Source organism: Trachemys scripta, chromosome 2 (genome assembly GCF_013100865.1).
Source record: "Trachemys scripta elegans isolate TJP31775 chromosome 2, CAS_Tse_1.0, whole genome shotgun sequence".
Lineage (NCBI taxonomy): Eukaryota > Metazoa > Chordata > Testudines > Emydidae > Trachemys > Trachemys scripta.
Genome location: NC_048299.1, coordinates 140,290,789 through 140,307,323, shown reverse-complemented (window position 1 = coordinate 140,307,323; position 16,535 = coordinate 140,290,789). Strand labels below are relative to the sequence as shown.

General features: G+C 48.5%; 1 protein-coding gene across 5 annotated transcripts in view; it reads left to right on the top strand.

Moving 5' to 3' along the window:
• The window catches only part of OGDH (oxoglutarate dehydrogenase), a 105,882-nt gene that overhangs the window by 52,802 nt on the left and 36,545 nt on the right, over window positions 1-16,535 (top strand). For 3 of the 5 annotated variants that reach the window (XM_034761594.1, XM_034761590.1, XM_034761591.1), the window contains exons 4-6: window positions 5,868-5,912; window positions 12,951-13,066; window positions 15,882-16,036. In XM_034761594.1, coding sequence (XP_034617485.1) covers window positions 5,868-5,912; window positions 12,951-13,066; window positions 15,882-16,036 — 316 coding nt within the window. The remainder of the gene's footprint in view (window positions 1-5,867; window positions 5,913-12,950; window positions 13,067-15,881; window positions 16,037-16,535) is intronic. The other 2 variants (XM_034761593.1, XM_034761592.1) reach the window with 1 other exon arrangement.

Sequence of the window (16,535 nt, the reverse complement as noted above, 5' to 3'; positions counted from 1 at the left end):
TAAAACACAATACGCACAAATATGCAACCATGCTAGGGATTTTACTTGTATAACTAGATCAGTTTAAAAAAAATGAATCCCAAACCAACCTAGTTTATACCAGTACAGAATCTGTGGGTAGGCCAGACCTAAATGAGCATCTGGCCCCAAGTGCTTAACCTGGCAAGAATTTCAGTTCAGCTCTCTTTAGAAGAGATTAAAACCAGAGTGGTGAAGAGTTACCTAGGGAGACTTGTGAAGGATTTAGCGGTGCAAGGGAGGAAACTAAATCTACAAAGCAAATGTCTAGGATTCCTTTCTACAGAGAGACTTTGACACTAGCTCTAACCAGAGGGCTGTGGAGTGGGGAAATATACTGTGCATTACTTGGTGTGTGGGCCAAATGCTGTATTGAGATCAAATGGGGCTGCTCAGGCAGTGCAAGGCAGCTGGGAATGGGCTGCAACTGACCGGCAGAAATTTCCTCTAGTATAGGGGGGCTCTCTGCTGGCTCAGATGTGCTTGATCTGAGCCCCGTCTGCACCTGGCACCTGGCCCACCATCAGTGTAGTGAGGAGGGAAGGAGCATGCCAGAGCTCACTATGTTGGTTCCTTCACTGGTGCAGGCTGCGGGTTCCGTTAAGGACCCGACCTCTGTGGTGCAACTTAGAGCTGCTTATTGGCGGTTCCAGGTGGTGATGGTGCTGGAGGGTCTGGGAGCTGTAACTGGTTACCTAATGCTCCCTCCATTCTCTGGTGCTGACAGTATAGGAGATAATCTGGCATAGCGTTTCTCTGTGCTGCTTTTTCCTTTGGCAGGGCAGTGTGGATTGTGTCTGACCCTGCCATGAAGTCATAATGCTGAATACAAGGCACTAATCACACCAACATCAGTATGAAGTTACAAATGGGAGCAAGAGAAGAGTCAGAATGAACATCGTAATGGCTTTGGTGGGGCAGTTCCATCTCATTTGTTGAGATGAATCATAGAAATGAGGTCCCTTCCGGCTCTCCAAGAAGTCATCTAGTCCATCCCCAGCACTGAGGCAGGTTTAAGTACATCTAGACCATCCCATCTACACCGTGGATTTTGTTTAATTATGACTATCTGAAAGCTCTCCCCAGAACAAAAGTCTCAAGGAGCTGGGCTATGCACAGTTCTTGTACGGATTTAACTTTTGGCTAGGGGTGTGATCTGTTTTACCAAAATAGATAAATCATTGCAGACTTCAGAGAAGCAGGCCTGATGCCCAGTGGAGGGCCTTTTGCAGCAGATGAGTTAATAGGAAAACAAAACTCAGCAATACTAGCTTGGAAACAAACTCTCTCATTTGTGATGAGAGCTCCCATAGGAAAATATTAGTGACAATGCCATAGGCAGGTACAGCAGAGGACACATCCAGTACATATATTTGTACTGCAAGTGCTGACCTGACCTTCTCTGGAGCACTTGGAATCCCATTAGATACAACTTTTATATGCGAGACTGAGTCAAACCCAGCTGCAAAATCCTACATCATTGGTAGGCAGTGTGTTGCTGGGATTTCTTTTTGTAACTGGTGACAATCTCCAGAGCCAGGAAAATGCGTCTGGATTGATGAGGATTTTGTTCTGATGTGGCACCATAGCCAAACTAGTTCAGATCTTTGCCATCCTAAAAGCCATATGTGGCTGCTGAGTTCAATCTGAAACCAGTGGGTTTGAAGAGGTGCAAATTAACACACAGCCCTGGCCTATTGTATTAGATTTTGAAAAGGCAAGCTAAAAAGCTGTTGTGCAGTCAGTGTTTTTAAAGCTTAAAAAAAAAAAAGTGGTGACTGACAAAAAGATACAACTGATCTGCCAGCTATGCAGCTTCGTTTACTCACTGTTCCCTAATTAGCCCCACCCCTTCGGGCTGCCACTGCCCAAGCAAGTAAACAAAGTTGCTTCATAAGAAATAGGACAAAACCAGATGTTTTTCAGATGCCGAAGAGCAGAGTCAGAAAGCAATAATTTCCCCTTCTTCAGACTTCTCTGCTATAAACAGAGGAGTGGTGCTATAAACAGAGGAGAGGCACTAAAAACCAGAATAATTCACAAAATCATTGTATTGAAAACTGAGATTCAGGTTGGATGGATGTTGGCGCATGATATAATCTAGGGACAAGTAAAGAGGTTGCCTTGCTCTGCTATTCCAGGGCATCCACAGCTGCCTAATCAAGAGCCAGGCTGGCATCTTGCCACAAGCCCAGGAGGGTAGGGATGTAGAACTGTGGGGATTACAGGACCCAGAGTGCATTATACCACTTTGATCAGAGCAGTCCAGTCTCATTACACAGCTGGACTTTTAACCTCTAGAATAAAATTGAGGGCAACCGCTGAGCACCGTGGGCCATGTCTGGCCGTGTAACCTGTCGGCTGCGTCCTGGCCACCTCTGTTTTTACTGAGGTATCCCTCACTCCTCCTCCTCTCTTCCAGGAGTGAGAATCTGTGAGCCTCGTTCTGATCTCACTTACAGCGGTATGAATCACTGAAGTGAGTGGGGGAGAGGAGAAGAGAGGAGAATAGGGGTCTGTGTGTCTCTTGGTTTAAGGCCTTTCCCTATGTATGCCTTACAGGAGAGGATGTAGGACTGAGAAACTGAATCCTTCAGATTTAGTGTTATCATTCATCTAAATCTCAATTTCAGCACTGGTACCCCCATGGCCTTAGGCAAAGACAGCTATGCCTCCATTTCCTCATCTAGAGGGAATACTTGCCTGGCATTCAGTACTGCTGCGACCTATATACTGTTGGTAAAGTGCTTTGACTGTGGGGAAATGCTATACTAGTATCAGGAGATCATGTACAGTTACTCTTGCCACTGGGGGGGCACTTAGCAGACCTCTCTGCCAATGCTGTTCACTGACTGGTAGCTCAGGGATCATTAGAGAGAGGAGGAACACCTAGGCCTTCTCTTACAACTTGATCTTTGCAAACTTTGAGTCACCAGCAAGACAAGTACAAATATTCTGGTCACTGGCCTGGGATCTGCAGGAGCCTGTTTATCACATATGAAGCTAATTTCTAAGCAAATCCTGCTCGGTTTTATGTTAAAATGGTTTTTTGACACTTAGGCTGCAGTTAAAATTACTCAGTGATTTTATTTGTCCTGGTGACACGATCTGCTTTCAACGTCCGTGCAGTGAAATCCATGGAGATCAGCTTTAGTACAAGTTCTGCAACTTATAGCTTGGGTACAAGATACTGTTGGGTGTATGCTGTAATTAAGAGGGAGTAGCACAGAGCCAGTTTCCGAAACTGATCTCTTGCTTTTCAAATGGCTTTTATTTAACAATTTGCTATTATCGCTGCTCTTCCAGAAACTCCTTTTGACTTAAACAACGTGACCCCATTTATGCTGAGAAATGTGTACGGGTATTGAAGCCTGTGTGAGAAGTTTGAGGTTGGGATCTCCAGAAAGACTTAAGCACCCAGTTTCTCTGGGGTGTTAGTGGGGTGTGGGTGCTGAACTTCCTTATTTTTCTTTGAAAAGTCCATCCTAACTCCCTGCTGCCAGTAGTGGATCTGATGGACAATGGTACAAAGAGCCATGTTAGCTGTTAAAACCCAGGTGTGCCTTGAGTCTTCGCAGGAGATTCCACCCTAGGCTAGATGCTGGGGGGTGGGGGGGGGAAACACACATTGAAATTAAGGTACAGCAAGTGAGCCAGTCAGCCCGTTTATGCCCCTGGATGGGTTGTTGGGGGCATTCATCAGTGGTGCTTGTGGCCCTGTTGCGCCTTCCTCTTCAAAATCTAGCTCCAAGAGGCTCAACAAGCAGGTGATTTCCCAAACCCAGATTGATCTTCTGTCTTGCTTATGTGATCACTGGGCAGCATACAAGATTATTTGTAACCAGAGGCTTCCAAACCTTCCTCCCCTTTTCAAACTGCTGCCTTCCTTCCCCTGCTTTAACTTGGGTACTCAGACATTGAACCAGTTCTTCTCTCCCCCCCCCCCCCGCCCCCCAGCACCCTTTCCTCCCCACTGTAATTTCTTGATAGCTCCCTGATAGTTGTTATATCCAGGCCTGGCTTTACCTGCTTAATCTGGTGTAAGCATTTTATGCTGTCCTACACATCCCCTCCGGGTTGTCAAATTGTAGAGCAGCTCCTATTCCCAGTCCAGCTCCCAGCAAATGCCCTTTTGGAGAAGCATGTTAGAGCAAACCTGAAAAGAGTTGCATGGAATGGACCGTCCTGAGCCTGCGTCGGTCTGTGTTCATGTAATCATTCAGGCTCTGACCTCTCTCACAAGCCAACATACGCTGCTGTTCCTTGATCTTACGTAAGTAAAAGATAGTGGAATCCACCCTCTAGCTCTGAAATGACCAGACAATCACATGGAGTAGTTCAGCAAGCTCATGAGTGATTAGAAGAGATGGGCTGAGGGAGGTGTGGTCTCTCTGATCAGGAGTATGAGTGGATGGGTAAATCTGGTGTGCCTGAAAGTTTTCTCTGCCTGAAAATCTCATTCCACAAGCCAGTAAGTTTCAGTAGCACGTTGGTCAGATCCAGTCCTGCCTAGATCTCGTATATGGAAGTGCGCTGCTTCCTTTCTCACCGAGACAGCTGTGAACTTAGCCTTCACAGTTCACACTGGGGGTTTATGCTCCACGTTTTCTGCTGCAGAGGTTCCCAGAGTGTAATCTGCTGAGAGCTGGCTGCTCATCTGTTGCTGGCTCTCCTCCTTTCTGGCTGCTAAAATGTCATTAAGACAGCTAAAAAACACACTGCATACTTCACTGTTCTCCATGTAAGCAGTTGCCTAGGGACGTTGTGGAATGGCCAAAGGGAGGAGAGGTGTCTCAGATGTGGTCCATGCTATGAAAATGGTTGAGCCCCCAATCTTTCTAACCCACAAAAGGAGCTTTGGCACTGCTAACCAGCTGTAGCCCGTCCTGCGCAGGAGTCCAGCGTGTTGACTGCCTGTGGCCCCAGCATGTCCGACTCCATCCAGCATGCTCACAGCCCAGTGTCAGAAACAACAAAGCATTTTGCATGCGTGGCTCTCCATTAAATGAGCAAGCCATTAATAACATTTATACACAGGGCAGACTTGAGTCAGTGCAAAGACCGTGATCAGAACATCATCCCCATAAGGACAGGTGTGCATCCCTGCATCTGTCAGCGTGCAGAGAACCTGTTCTCCTCTGTCTGTGCCTTGCACTGATGTTGCAGAGGCAGCTGCACGGTGGCTCTACATCCAGTTTCCTTGTAGCTGAATGCTGTCAGCAAATCCATTGTTGCTCTTTAGGGATGACCTTGAAAATCCTATCTCCCAGCAGCAGCAAGGATCGGAGCTGAGGCATTCAAAACGCTGGCATTTGCAGAACAATTCCCAGCTTGATAAACTATCTGTGAAGAAAGGGCAAGGTCTCATGTTCAGCATCTGGAACTCTGCATATGATACCTCCCCATAAGGCTTTATGCTTCTACAACGGCTTTTGACAGAGTTGGTTTCCAGAGCTTTGTCAGACTCCTGGCTGCTGTTACATGCCGATGTACTGTAATCTTCTTGTGTGCATGTTTCGTTTAGGGGAACAATAAGAGGAGATCTCAAACCATGCAGCTCAATTGCTCCCCAGTGTCAGTGACACCCCTCACTTTCACCTGCACCCTCTTTGCAGCTGGCTTTCTGAAGGATTTCCTCATGGATCTCTTCCCCAGTATAATGCGTAGTCATCCCCCATTCTAAGCCTTCCCTCCTAAGGTGGTTTTGACCATATTTGAATACTTTTATTTATTTTATTTTTTTTAACTTGTGCTTTCCGTGACTTCTCTTCACAGTTCTGGTTTTACTAACTTTGACTGCATCTCTCTGTCTTCTCCCTTCTGCATCCCACCTTTCCCTCCCCTCCCAGATCTTGCAGTGTTCAAGGAGCGGCTGAGATTGCTAACAGTAGGAGGTATGCAAATAATGAGCCTTTAACCCTTCTGGAGTTCAGGACTCTCTTTGAATAGGTTATTCTGGGCATGTGCAGAGCGGGTAAAGTTACAAAACCCTTCCATGTTTCATCAACAGTGTCAAGTGTTTTGTATCGTTTTTTAATTTCTCTCTGAATAACAGTGCCTGAGCTAAATGCTTGGTTAGTGATGCTGCCAACGTGCATAGACTTATTTTAATCCTGAGTTTTTCAGGTGCTTTCCATACTGTCCACTTGCATGTCTGGCTTGCCAGAAATACTATTTCATTGTGCTCAATCATTCTCTGGTATCCTGATCTCTTCTAGAGCCTACAACCTGTTTTGAATTGGCATAATAGTGGGGTAGCTTTCAATGCAAGGCACCTACCTTTCTTTGACCAGATAACATTCATATTACTGGGTCCACTTTGCTTTCATCTGAATCGTTATTGTGCATGGAGGCCAATTTTCCCTGTTGGGCACCTAAGGTCAGGCCCTTCTCTGTTTCAGCCTCTAAACAGTTTGTCAGAGGTGCTGAGCGTCTGTGTTGCCATTGACTTCTATATGCTTGGCAGATTTGAAAAATCAAGCACCTAAAGAAATGGCCTAACTTCCAGGCATCCAAACTGGGGAATTTTGGGCCAGTGTTTTAAAGAGGTGATCTCTGTTAGAATAAAATAACCCCGTATAGCGAATAAATAGAAAGGTTAGGGAGAGCCCGACCACACTGTACTGCCATTGGACCATGTCTGTGTGCTTCTTCATAGTCCTGTTCTACAGGTTACATGCGGTGACATGGAGGAGTATGGGGGTGAGTAGCAAGGGAATTCGTCCCAGCTGTGTGGGCTGGGAACAGCCGACAATCAGAGGTGCCCGCCTACAGACTGATTATATTCCTTTTTCCTGCTGTCACTAAATCCTTGAATCTCGCCCTCCTGACTTGCATCTGACCTAGATCTAAATTGCCTGTGTGCGAACTCTGCCCCTAATCCACACCCTCTCACACCCAGTTATATGAATTGAGCTCTGGTTTCTATAAATACCAACATAAATAAAAAAACTGGAGCATAGCAAGGGAGCAGAGACACAAAGGTCTGAAAACAACCCTGAACGTTGATCCTAGTGTTCACGTAGCCACATAAAATTAAAGCAAAAAGTCAAGGGAAACTCAGAAACCTGAATCTGTAACTGCAGTCCCATTGTTCCCAGGTGCAGGGGCAGCAGATGTGTATAATTTTTGGTGGTGCCCAGAACAGGTCCAAGTCTCTCCCCTCTCTTTCTTCTCCCCCCCCCACCTGCCTAAGGCTCTGGGAGGGAGTTTGGGTGTTGGAGGGGGCTTGGGGTGCGGGAGAGGGTGAGGGGTGCAGCACTTACCTTGGGCAGCTCCCAAAAGGGATCTGCACACCCCTCTGTCAGCAGCTCCTAGGCAGGGGGCTGAGGGGTCTCGGTGTGCTGCTGCCCACAGGCACTACCCCTGCAGCTCCCATTGGTTGCAGTTGCCTGCCAATGGGAGCTGCAGAGTTGGGGCTGGGGCAGCGCGCAGAGACACGCGCCTCCCGTGGCCACAGGGACGTGCTGGCCTCTTCCGGGAGTGGTGCGGCGCAAGGGTGGGCAGGTAGCCGTCTTAGCCCTGCTGTGCAGCTGGTGGTGATGGCAGCAGGCAGGGCCAGGAGACGCTCCAGGGGAGGCGAGTTGGGGCAGCAGGCAGGGCCAGGGGAGAGACCTGCCCCCCGAACATTGGTGGAGCCATGCCCCAGGGCCCTGAATATTACTGGAGCATGGACGCCAGGGGCCCATACAACTCGCCACCCCTGCCCAAGTGCCCCCAAACCCCCATCCTCTAGAGTGGAGGATGAAGGATTGGGTGAGCCACCACCTTGCAAAGAGCAAGAGGAGGCAACCAGCTTGCACACACCTAGCAACTGTCGGGAAACCTAAAGGAATGCTCCTCTATCTCCTGGGTCTATAGTTCACCCTCTTCTCTTGCTAGTGTCCTGTTGGGTTCTGGGATGTGGCCGGGGGCAAGCCCGCCCACAGCTAAAGGCCTCTCTCCCAGCCTATGGGGAGCCTCCCTTGCCAGTGTGGCAGGCAGGCTTGGAGGGCCCCAGTCTAGTACCAAAGAGTTTCCAAATGGGAGGTGGCTTTTCACAAAACTCATTGGCATTAAGCACCAACTTCCTTCTTGAGGCCATGTTTCTGCCGAAAGGCAGCATGTCCATGGCTGAGTTATCAGCTCAGGCCAGTGTAGCACTTCCACTTTTTTAGTGCTGCTGCTGGAGTAGAGCTGAAATCCTATGTCCATTGCCCTGGCCTAATCCCCGCTGCCTTTTAGGGCTTGACTACATGGGGAAATTACTCCAGAATACGGTAGGGTGTGAATTTAAAGCATTATAGGTATTTCAGAATAAGTGTGGGAGCTATTCTGATCAATTTCCTCATGTAGATTTCCCATTACACATCCTTACTCCTATTGGGGAATAACTTTCTTGTGACTGCAGTGGAAACTGCTGTTAATCTAGGCAATAACATAACATTCCTGAAGCTCTCAGCATTTTCTTTGGCATTAGAAACCCCCCAGCCTAGGACTGTTCAGGTGGCTGCCTGCTAGTCATGGAGAAGGAGCAAGGCACTCTGTGCAATGTAGTCCCATCTCCTACCCAGAGACCTTGCCGCATCTCACACACAGGCTGTTTTGGCTTCACCCCGGTATGTGTAATTTATATATAAACAACAGCTTCACTTAAGTTGTGTTTAATTGCTCAACACAGCCAAAAGCAAAGGCTGAGTCGAGCAACTGTTGGGCAACCAATAAGTGATAGAGGAGGTAAAGAGACCAACTCTTTTTATGCGTATGGAGCCAAATTCTGCTCTTTACTCCCTTTGAAGGCAGTGGGCTCCATTATACCCCAGAGCAGGGGTGGGCAAACTTTTTGGCCCAAGGGCCACATCTGGGTGGGGAAATTGTATGCAGGGCCATGAATGTAGGGCTGGGGCAGGGGGTTGGGGTGCAGGAGGGAGTGTAGGGAGGGAGGTGTGGTATGCAGGAAGGGGCTCAGGGTAAGGGGTTGGGGTGCAGGAGGGGGTGTGGGGAGGGAGGTGTGGTATGCAGGAAGGGGCTCAGGTTAAGGGGTGGGGGTGCGGAGTCCGGCAGAGGGCTCAGGGCAGGGGGTTGGGGTGCAGCAGGGGGCTCAAGGCAGGGGATTGGGGTGCAGCAAGGGGCTCCAGGCAGGGGATTAGGGGGCTCAGGGCAGGGAGTTGGAGTGCAGGCTTTCCAGCCTGGCATTGCTTACCTCAAGCAGCTCCAGGGTGGCAGCGGCGCGCAGCGGGGTAAAGGCAGGCTCCCTGCCTGCCCTGGCCCTGCGCCGCTCCCAGAAGTGGCCAATATGTCTGGCAGTGGCTCCTGGGGGTGAGCAGGGGAGGCAGGCGGCTCCGCTGCACGCTGCCCTCACCTGCGGGTACCACCCTCAGAGCTCCCACTGGCTGTGGTTCCCTGTTCCTGGCCAATGGGAGCTGCTGGGGGCGGTGCCTTCAGGTGAGGGCAGCGCATGGAGCCCTCTGCCCCTCTTTCCTCTTCCCCCTTCCCCCAGTGGGGGGTGGGTGTGGTGTGGTGCAGGGACGTGGTGCCGGCCGCTTCTGGGAGCAGCAATCCCATGGGCCTGATTGAAAGCCCTCATGGGCCGGATCTGGCCCACGGGCCGTATTTTGCCCTTCCCTGCCCCAGAGGTATAAAATTCTGTTGTGGAGAGGAGGCGTTCAGCAGCACAAACCACCTGCCACTGCAGTTCAGCTGGAGCCCCCATATCTAGCCAGCTTGGCCTGGACAGGGCATGAACATCTTGGAGACATGAATGCAGTGCACATGCCAGCAGCAGGACTCTGTGGAACTCCAGTGAGACCAGCTGTTCCTTCACCCCCACAGAGAGTGGCTGCCACGTTGCTCATCACTTGCCCATCCTCAGGATGACTCACCTGTAGTGCAGTAGCACAGAGATATGCTCATTGAAGTAACTCAGCACTGCTGTGATTTGAGCATTAGAAAAGCCAAGAAGACAGACCAGGAATTTGCCACGGACAGGTCCCTGGCCCATGGAAACTCCACTCTAGCCGATTGAGGCTTTACTGCAGGCTTAAATTTGTGTGTTATTAAAGTTGCACCCTCCCACCAAGGCAGGAAATTCTAAACAGCATCCATATTTGTAATGTCGTGCATTGTGGCCTCCTGTAGCACAGCACGTACACTGTGGGGAATGTAGGGACTGTGTAATACTGAGTTGAGACTTTAGAGGGCCTGACTGTAGACCCAGAGGAGGTCACATGCATTCAAAGGCTTGGTCTACACTAAACCCCCAAATCGAACTAAGGTACACAACTTCAGCTACGTGAATAACGTAGCTGAAGTTCGAAGTACCTTAGTTCGAACTTACCTCGGTCCACACGCGGCAGGCAGGCTCCCCCGTCGACTCCGCGGTACTCCTCTCGCCGAGCTGGAGTACCGCAGTCGACGGCGAGCACTTCCGGGTTCGACTTACCGCGTCCAGACAAGACGCGATAAGTCGAACCCAGAAGTTTGATTGCCAGCCGCCGAACTAGCGGCTGGTTATAGACGTACCAGACTGGAGTGTTGATATGAGCTGCGATGACTCTTCTGTGTCATTCAAGCTTCAGCCACTTCATAGAAACTGTATACTGTCATGTGGTCCCTAACCCTTCCCGTGGAAGGCACTAGTCACTCTGTAAATGTGTATTTAGCCACCCAGTAACAATCTTACTCCATGATCTTACCCATCCCTTTGGTGTCATCCTGACAACCTGTGTGTGGCAGGATTCCAGAGTTGGCACTGTTATGGCACATGGCTATTCATCCCCATACAAGTGCAGAGGAGCTGCAGTGTCTGCACAGATGCAAGTGGAATGGCTTGAGCCCTGGGCCGGGTTAAACCCTATATCAAAGCTAAGCAGATTTTTCAGCACCAAGAGAGAACAAATCCTGTTTGTTTGCTTTTACTAGTTCACCACACTTCTAGTTAATAGGTAAGTGTGGCCTAATGGTTAGAACAGGGGACTGGTGGTCAGGATTCCAGGGTTCTGGTCCCAGCTCTGCCGCTGACTTGCTGGGTTATGAAAGGAAAGTGCTTTTCAGTGCCTCAGTTTCTCTGTCTCAAGCACTTTGACCTACCTCACAGAGGTGGTGGTTTCATGTTTGTCACTCATTTTGAGTTCCATTGAGGTGCTATAGGGCAGGATAGTAATTATTGAACATCAACAGGAAGGTTATTTTTGTGGATTTAATAATACCCCCTTCACAACTTGAAACTTCCTGTCCAGAATTCCAGTTTGGTTCTGTGGCCCATTTATGCCCTCTAAAAAAGGGATTGGCAGTATAAAAGCTGCTGGGAGCATGCCTGTAATTAGCTGTGCTAATTATCTGCCTGTTTTACTAGTGCCCTCAAATGATGTTAAACAACCTTCAAATACATTCATGCCAATACCTCGTCCATGATTAAATTGCCCCATCAGTGCTCACTTTTAAATCAGAGGTCCTTTCACTTTCAGAAGTAGGCACTGAAAAGTGCTCTGATAGAGGGAGCCCTACAGAGCCATTAACATGGAGTGACCTTGTCTCCATGCGACTTGGCAGCTGAGAATGTAGACAAACCACTGCATGGTCACAGGATGGCTCCTATCAGTGGACTCCAGTTACCGCAGGCAGGTCAGGAACTCCTTCTCTGCCCAGAGGAGTTATTGCTAGTCCAAAAAATATGGAATGAAAATAGAATTTCTTAGCAGATCTCTATCTGCTTGAAACAAGGTACAAGGAGCAGGGCTGAGTTACATGTAAATAAGGGTGTGTGTACTAGCCAAACACTCCCACCTAGCTGCCTGCTTCTAAAAGGAGATGATCTTCTGCTCAGAGAGACCGTTGTAATGGTGTTTAAATTGTAATCCTGTGGGCCAGCGTACAGCTTTGGTAACATCTGGGGGAGGTTGGTGGGGAAGAAACCTCATGGCACAATTGGCCTGTTGGTAGAGGAGGAATGGCACATATAGGGCCATATCAGTAACATCTTTGGTTATCACTGGCGTACAGGTTAATCTTTAAGGGATTGCCTCTGGTAATGGGATGTTGCATAGGCATTGCTGCCCTGTTCTGAGCCCCTCGCCTCCCCCTTGCCAGTTCTTTGCTTTGAGCCCTGTATTTGAGTCCCATGTAGATTTCCTTGCAGACTATTAATTTCTTTTAAGCTGAAACTTCCCATTTACTATGCTGAAGGCTTCAGCATCGCCTCCTCCGATACCAAGGTGTGGTGGGCTTGGTGTAAGAACCTATCCACCACAGGGGAAAACAAAGAGCTCCAAGGGTGGCCAAGTTTAAACCTATAGGCCTGAACAGGCTAACGGAGCCAGCTCTTGGGAAGAATAGCAAAACCCTCCATGGTCAAAGCACATGGGTCCCATTTATTGTAAAATACTTCTCTCCCCCGCATGAGCTATTCAGAAGAGTCCACTGCAGAATCCTGAAACTGACACAGCTTTCTTTATCTTGCTTTCCTTCCTTATTTTTTATTGTTTTGGGTCGGTCCATTTAACCTTTTTGTTTTCTGCTTCAACTTTGTTTTGTTAATTCGGAACATGTGGTGAAATCTGTTGCTCAATGACTGGCCAATCCTCTTTGTTTTTTCTTCTCTCACCTATATTATATTCCTAAAATGTATTTTGTGTATGTGGGACTCCAATCCGTCTCAATTCAACACTCAATTTAATTACCAATTCATATGCATATATATTGCTTTGTTGTGTTTTGTATCCTGGTGTTGCCTGCGTGCCTTTTGTAATAACCTTTCTGTTCTGTGCTTGTGTGTCTGTTTAATTACTGCTTGGTTATTTATCCACACAAACCTCCTTCATGCTTATTTTTGTTTTTTGTGCTGCTTTTTTTGTCATCCTCCCCACAACCCTGGTTCCTGTGTGACTGTCCATGTCCGAAACACCCCCCCCTCTCTCTCTCCTGCTTTGGCTTGTCCTACCCATGAAATCCTGCAGGGTTTTATGGACTTGATGAATCGGATCTCGACAAGGTCTTCCACTTGCCCACGACCACTTTCATTGGAGGCAATGAGTCGGCTCTTCCACTCCGCGAGATCATCCGCCGCCTGGAGGTAAGACAAGTGCAGGGGAATTGCACAGACTTCAGAAAACTAAGCTGTTCCATTTGGTTCCCAATTTGGGACCTTTATCGGGAGATTTAATAATAAAACTCTGAATGCTACTCCCCCCTGCCTCACCAGAGATCAGAATTCTCTGTTCCCCTTTCCTTTATTACTCATATTCAGCACTTAACATGGCACTCTTCATCCAAGAATCTCCAAGCTCTTCACAGCAATAGGAGGTGCTGTTATCCCCATTTTACAGCTGGAGAAAGAGGCTATGCGAGATTGTGATATGCCCAAGATCACACAGTGAGCTAGGTCACTGTGACCTAACCAAGTTCTGCTTACTACCAATCCAGGGACCAGTATTGCCAACCCCAAGTGTTTAGATTTCATAAGTGCGGTCCCTCCCCAAGTATCGTGAGATATTAATAAAAATACTCCCAAATTTACTATTTGCCTTCTGGATTTTGAGCCTTTAGGATCCCATTTTTCAGCCACACTCTGAGATCATGAGGGAATAGAAACTTTTTCTTCACTTATGAAAGGTGAGATTCTCCCATCAGCACAAGACTCCAGAAGCTGGAAATTCAAGAAAAAAAAAAACTAGATATCATACGACTCATAAATATTCTGAGAATTAGTAACACTGAGAGCCTGACCCACTGCAGACATCCCCAAAACAGTATTGAAAGCAGGAGAATGTCACTCCCAGCTCTGCACTCGAGATAACAGTGGATGAAGGAAGCGGCTGGGACCTGTAACTCAAGGCTTGGCAGGGAGAAAGCTTTCTGTCCCATGATGGACATTTGTAGTACTCCTCTCTTCCAGTAGCCATGTTATGTATCTGGAAGGCTCAGTGCCTCAGTCTGGGATTGAAGCAGATCTTTCCAACTCATAGTTGTGCTCTCATTCCAGGAGTTGGATCTTGGGGACTGGTGCTACAGGCAGTGGGGTGCTGTCATAAGTAACTTTTGCCCGCTTCTGCCTCATCCAAGGAGCCACTCTAGGGAGAGGTATCAGAGGGGTAGCCGTGTTAGTCTGAATCTGTAAAAAGCAACAGAGGGTCCTGTGGCACCTTTGAGACTAACAGAAGTATTGGGAGCATAAGCTTTCGTGGGTAAGAACCTCACTTCTTCAGCTTGCATCTGAAGAAGTGAGGTTCTTACCCACGAAAGCTTATGCTCCCAATACTTCNTGTAAAAAGCAACAGAGGGTCCTGTGGCACCTTTGAGACTAACAGAAGTATTGGGAGCATAAGCTTTCGTGGGTAAGAACCTCACTTCTTCAGCTTGCATCTGAAGAAGTGAGGTTCTTACCCACGAAAGCTTATGCTCCCAATACTTCTGTTAGTCTCAAAGGTGCCACAGGACCCTCTGTTGCTTTTTACTCTAAGGAGAATGAGAGCCAGATGCTTGTTAGGATGGTGGGTGCTAAACCCACTGGATGTCTGGATGGAGGAGCGAGGTGATGGCCAGAGTCAGCCTGCTGTTATGGGGTGGGCAGGCACAAGGAGGGAGAGCTGGGCACCATCCCTCAAACAGATTCACTAAGGAGTTGAGATGGGGGAAGAGCAGCCCTGGCGCAAGCAGACACCTTCCTCTGTCAGTGGTTGGAGCATGTACCCTTGGCCTGCCGCTCTTGCAGGAGTAGGGAGGGAGCAGGTGCTGCTGATCATGCTTCCAATGAAGGAAGTAGGGCAAGGAGCCAGTTACTCGGGCACTGTCACTTCTTTGTGCACCTAGTCACAACAGGTGCAACCATCCAACTGCCCAGCCCAGCTTTGCTCATTCACACTATGAAGCGCCCTTCTCCCGAGGAGCCACTGAGTTTTGTGCTTCACCCCAGTCCGTAGAAGGACTGTGATCACCTCCTTTTATGCCTCGATGGTGGCAGCCGTGCTGTAACACATTATATATTTCAAGGGGTTGTGCAAATCCCAGATGATAGAATATTGCACATGCTATGTTACCTTGATTATGAAAGGAGGAGCTGTGCATGGTAACTGTTCTGTCCTGAGGGCCGTGTTCTGGAGCTGTTGCTCTCAAAACCAGTCAGTGTTCAGAAAACAGTGTGCAATGTATGGCTCACAATGTCAAATACAGCACATTTTCTCAGTAAGATGCATATAGTCTGAAACCATCAGCACAGCTTAAACAGGACAGCACCTGCCAAGTCATAGTCTCTTCTTACTATCAACATCAAGTCCTGACTGCTAGTCCTATGTGCTAACATTAAGGACCAGATTTCCAAGAAAGCTGAATGCGTTGGGTCCCGAGCTCTTGTGACAATCTGGCCCCATATATCTTGTGCCTCAGCATGCCCTTCTCTGGTTGTCAGGCAGGTTCTTGTTCCAGGTAACTCCCTAGCATGCACTGTGCTGTTGACAATGCATCTCCCACACAACCTCATTGGGGCTATGCCTGTGCCTTCTGCAGAATACCTCTATTCTGTAAGTATTGACTAACCAGCTCCCTGGAGCAACCCTATGGCTGATACAACCTCAGCAGCTTAGTGCAATGCTGGGGAATAGCTCGGGAGAGGAGTGAGCAGTTTGTAGCAGGGCTGGATTTTACAAAACACTGGCAGGTCTCTTCGCTTTCTGATGTGCCAAAGGTCCAATGTGCTCTGGTGTTAGGGGGATGCAGGAGGCCGTTCTAATACTGCTTGGGCCTTCTGTGCCGATTGCAGAGCTCCTTGAATTCTGAACGAGGAGCCCATGCCAAATGCGGTGACAGGCATTTATTACATTTTATACTTTGCAGGGCAAAAGTGACTTAAATCTCCGGCTTTACCTTGTGTTCCTCTTTCCTGTGTTAAATAGATGGCTTACTGCCAGCACATTGGCGTGGAGTTCATGTTTATTAATGACCTGGAGCAATGTCAGTGGATACGGCGGAAATTTGAGACTCCAGGAATCATGCAGTTTACCACTGACGAGAAACGCACCCTACTGGCAAGGCTGGTGCGCTCAACCAGGTATTCTGTCTACCTTTGGTGTCCCTCTGGTGCCGTATGGTTGGGGTGGTTCGGTGATGTCCCACGGAGCTCTTAGTGCCACTGATTTGCCTATGGTACTTGTCCAGCCCTGTCACCTATGTATCTGAAACTCTCTCACTCTTTAATGTATTTATCCCACAATACCCTGTTATACAGATGGGGCAGTTGAGGCACAGAAAGGCTACAGGACTTGCCCAAGTCTGTAGCAGAGCAGGGACTTGAATTCAGGGTGGTTCTTCGAGTGATTGCTCATATCGATTCCAATTAGGTGTGCACGCGTTGCATGCACAGTCGTCGGAAGATTTTTACCCTAGCAACACTCGGTTGGTCGGCTGAGGCGCCCCCTGGAGTGGCGCCTCTATGGCACCGGATATATGCCCCGGCCGACCCAGTGCCCCTTCAGTTCCTTCTTACCGCCCATGACTGTCGTTGGAACTGTGGAGCGCAGCTTAGCTGATCTCCACTTTCCCTAGCATTC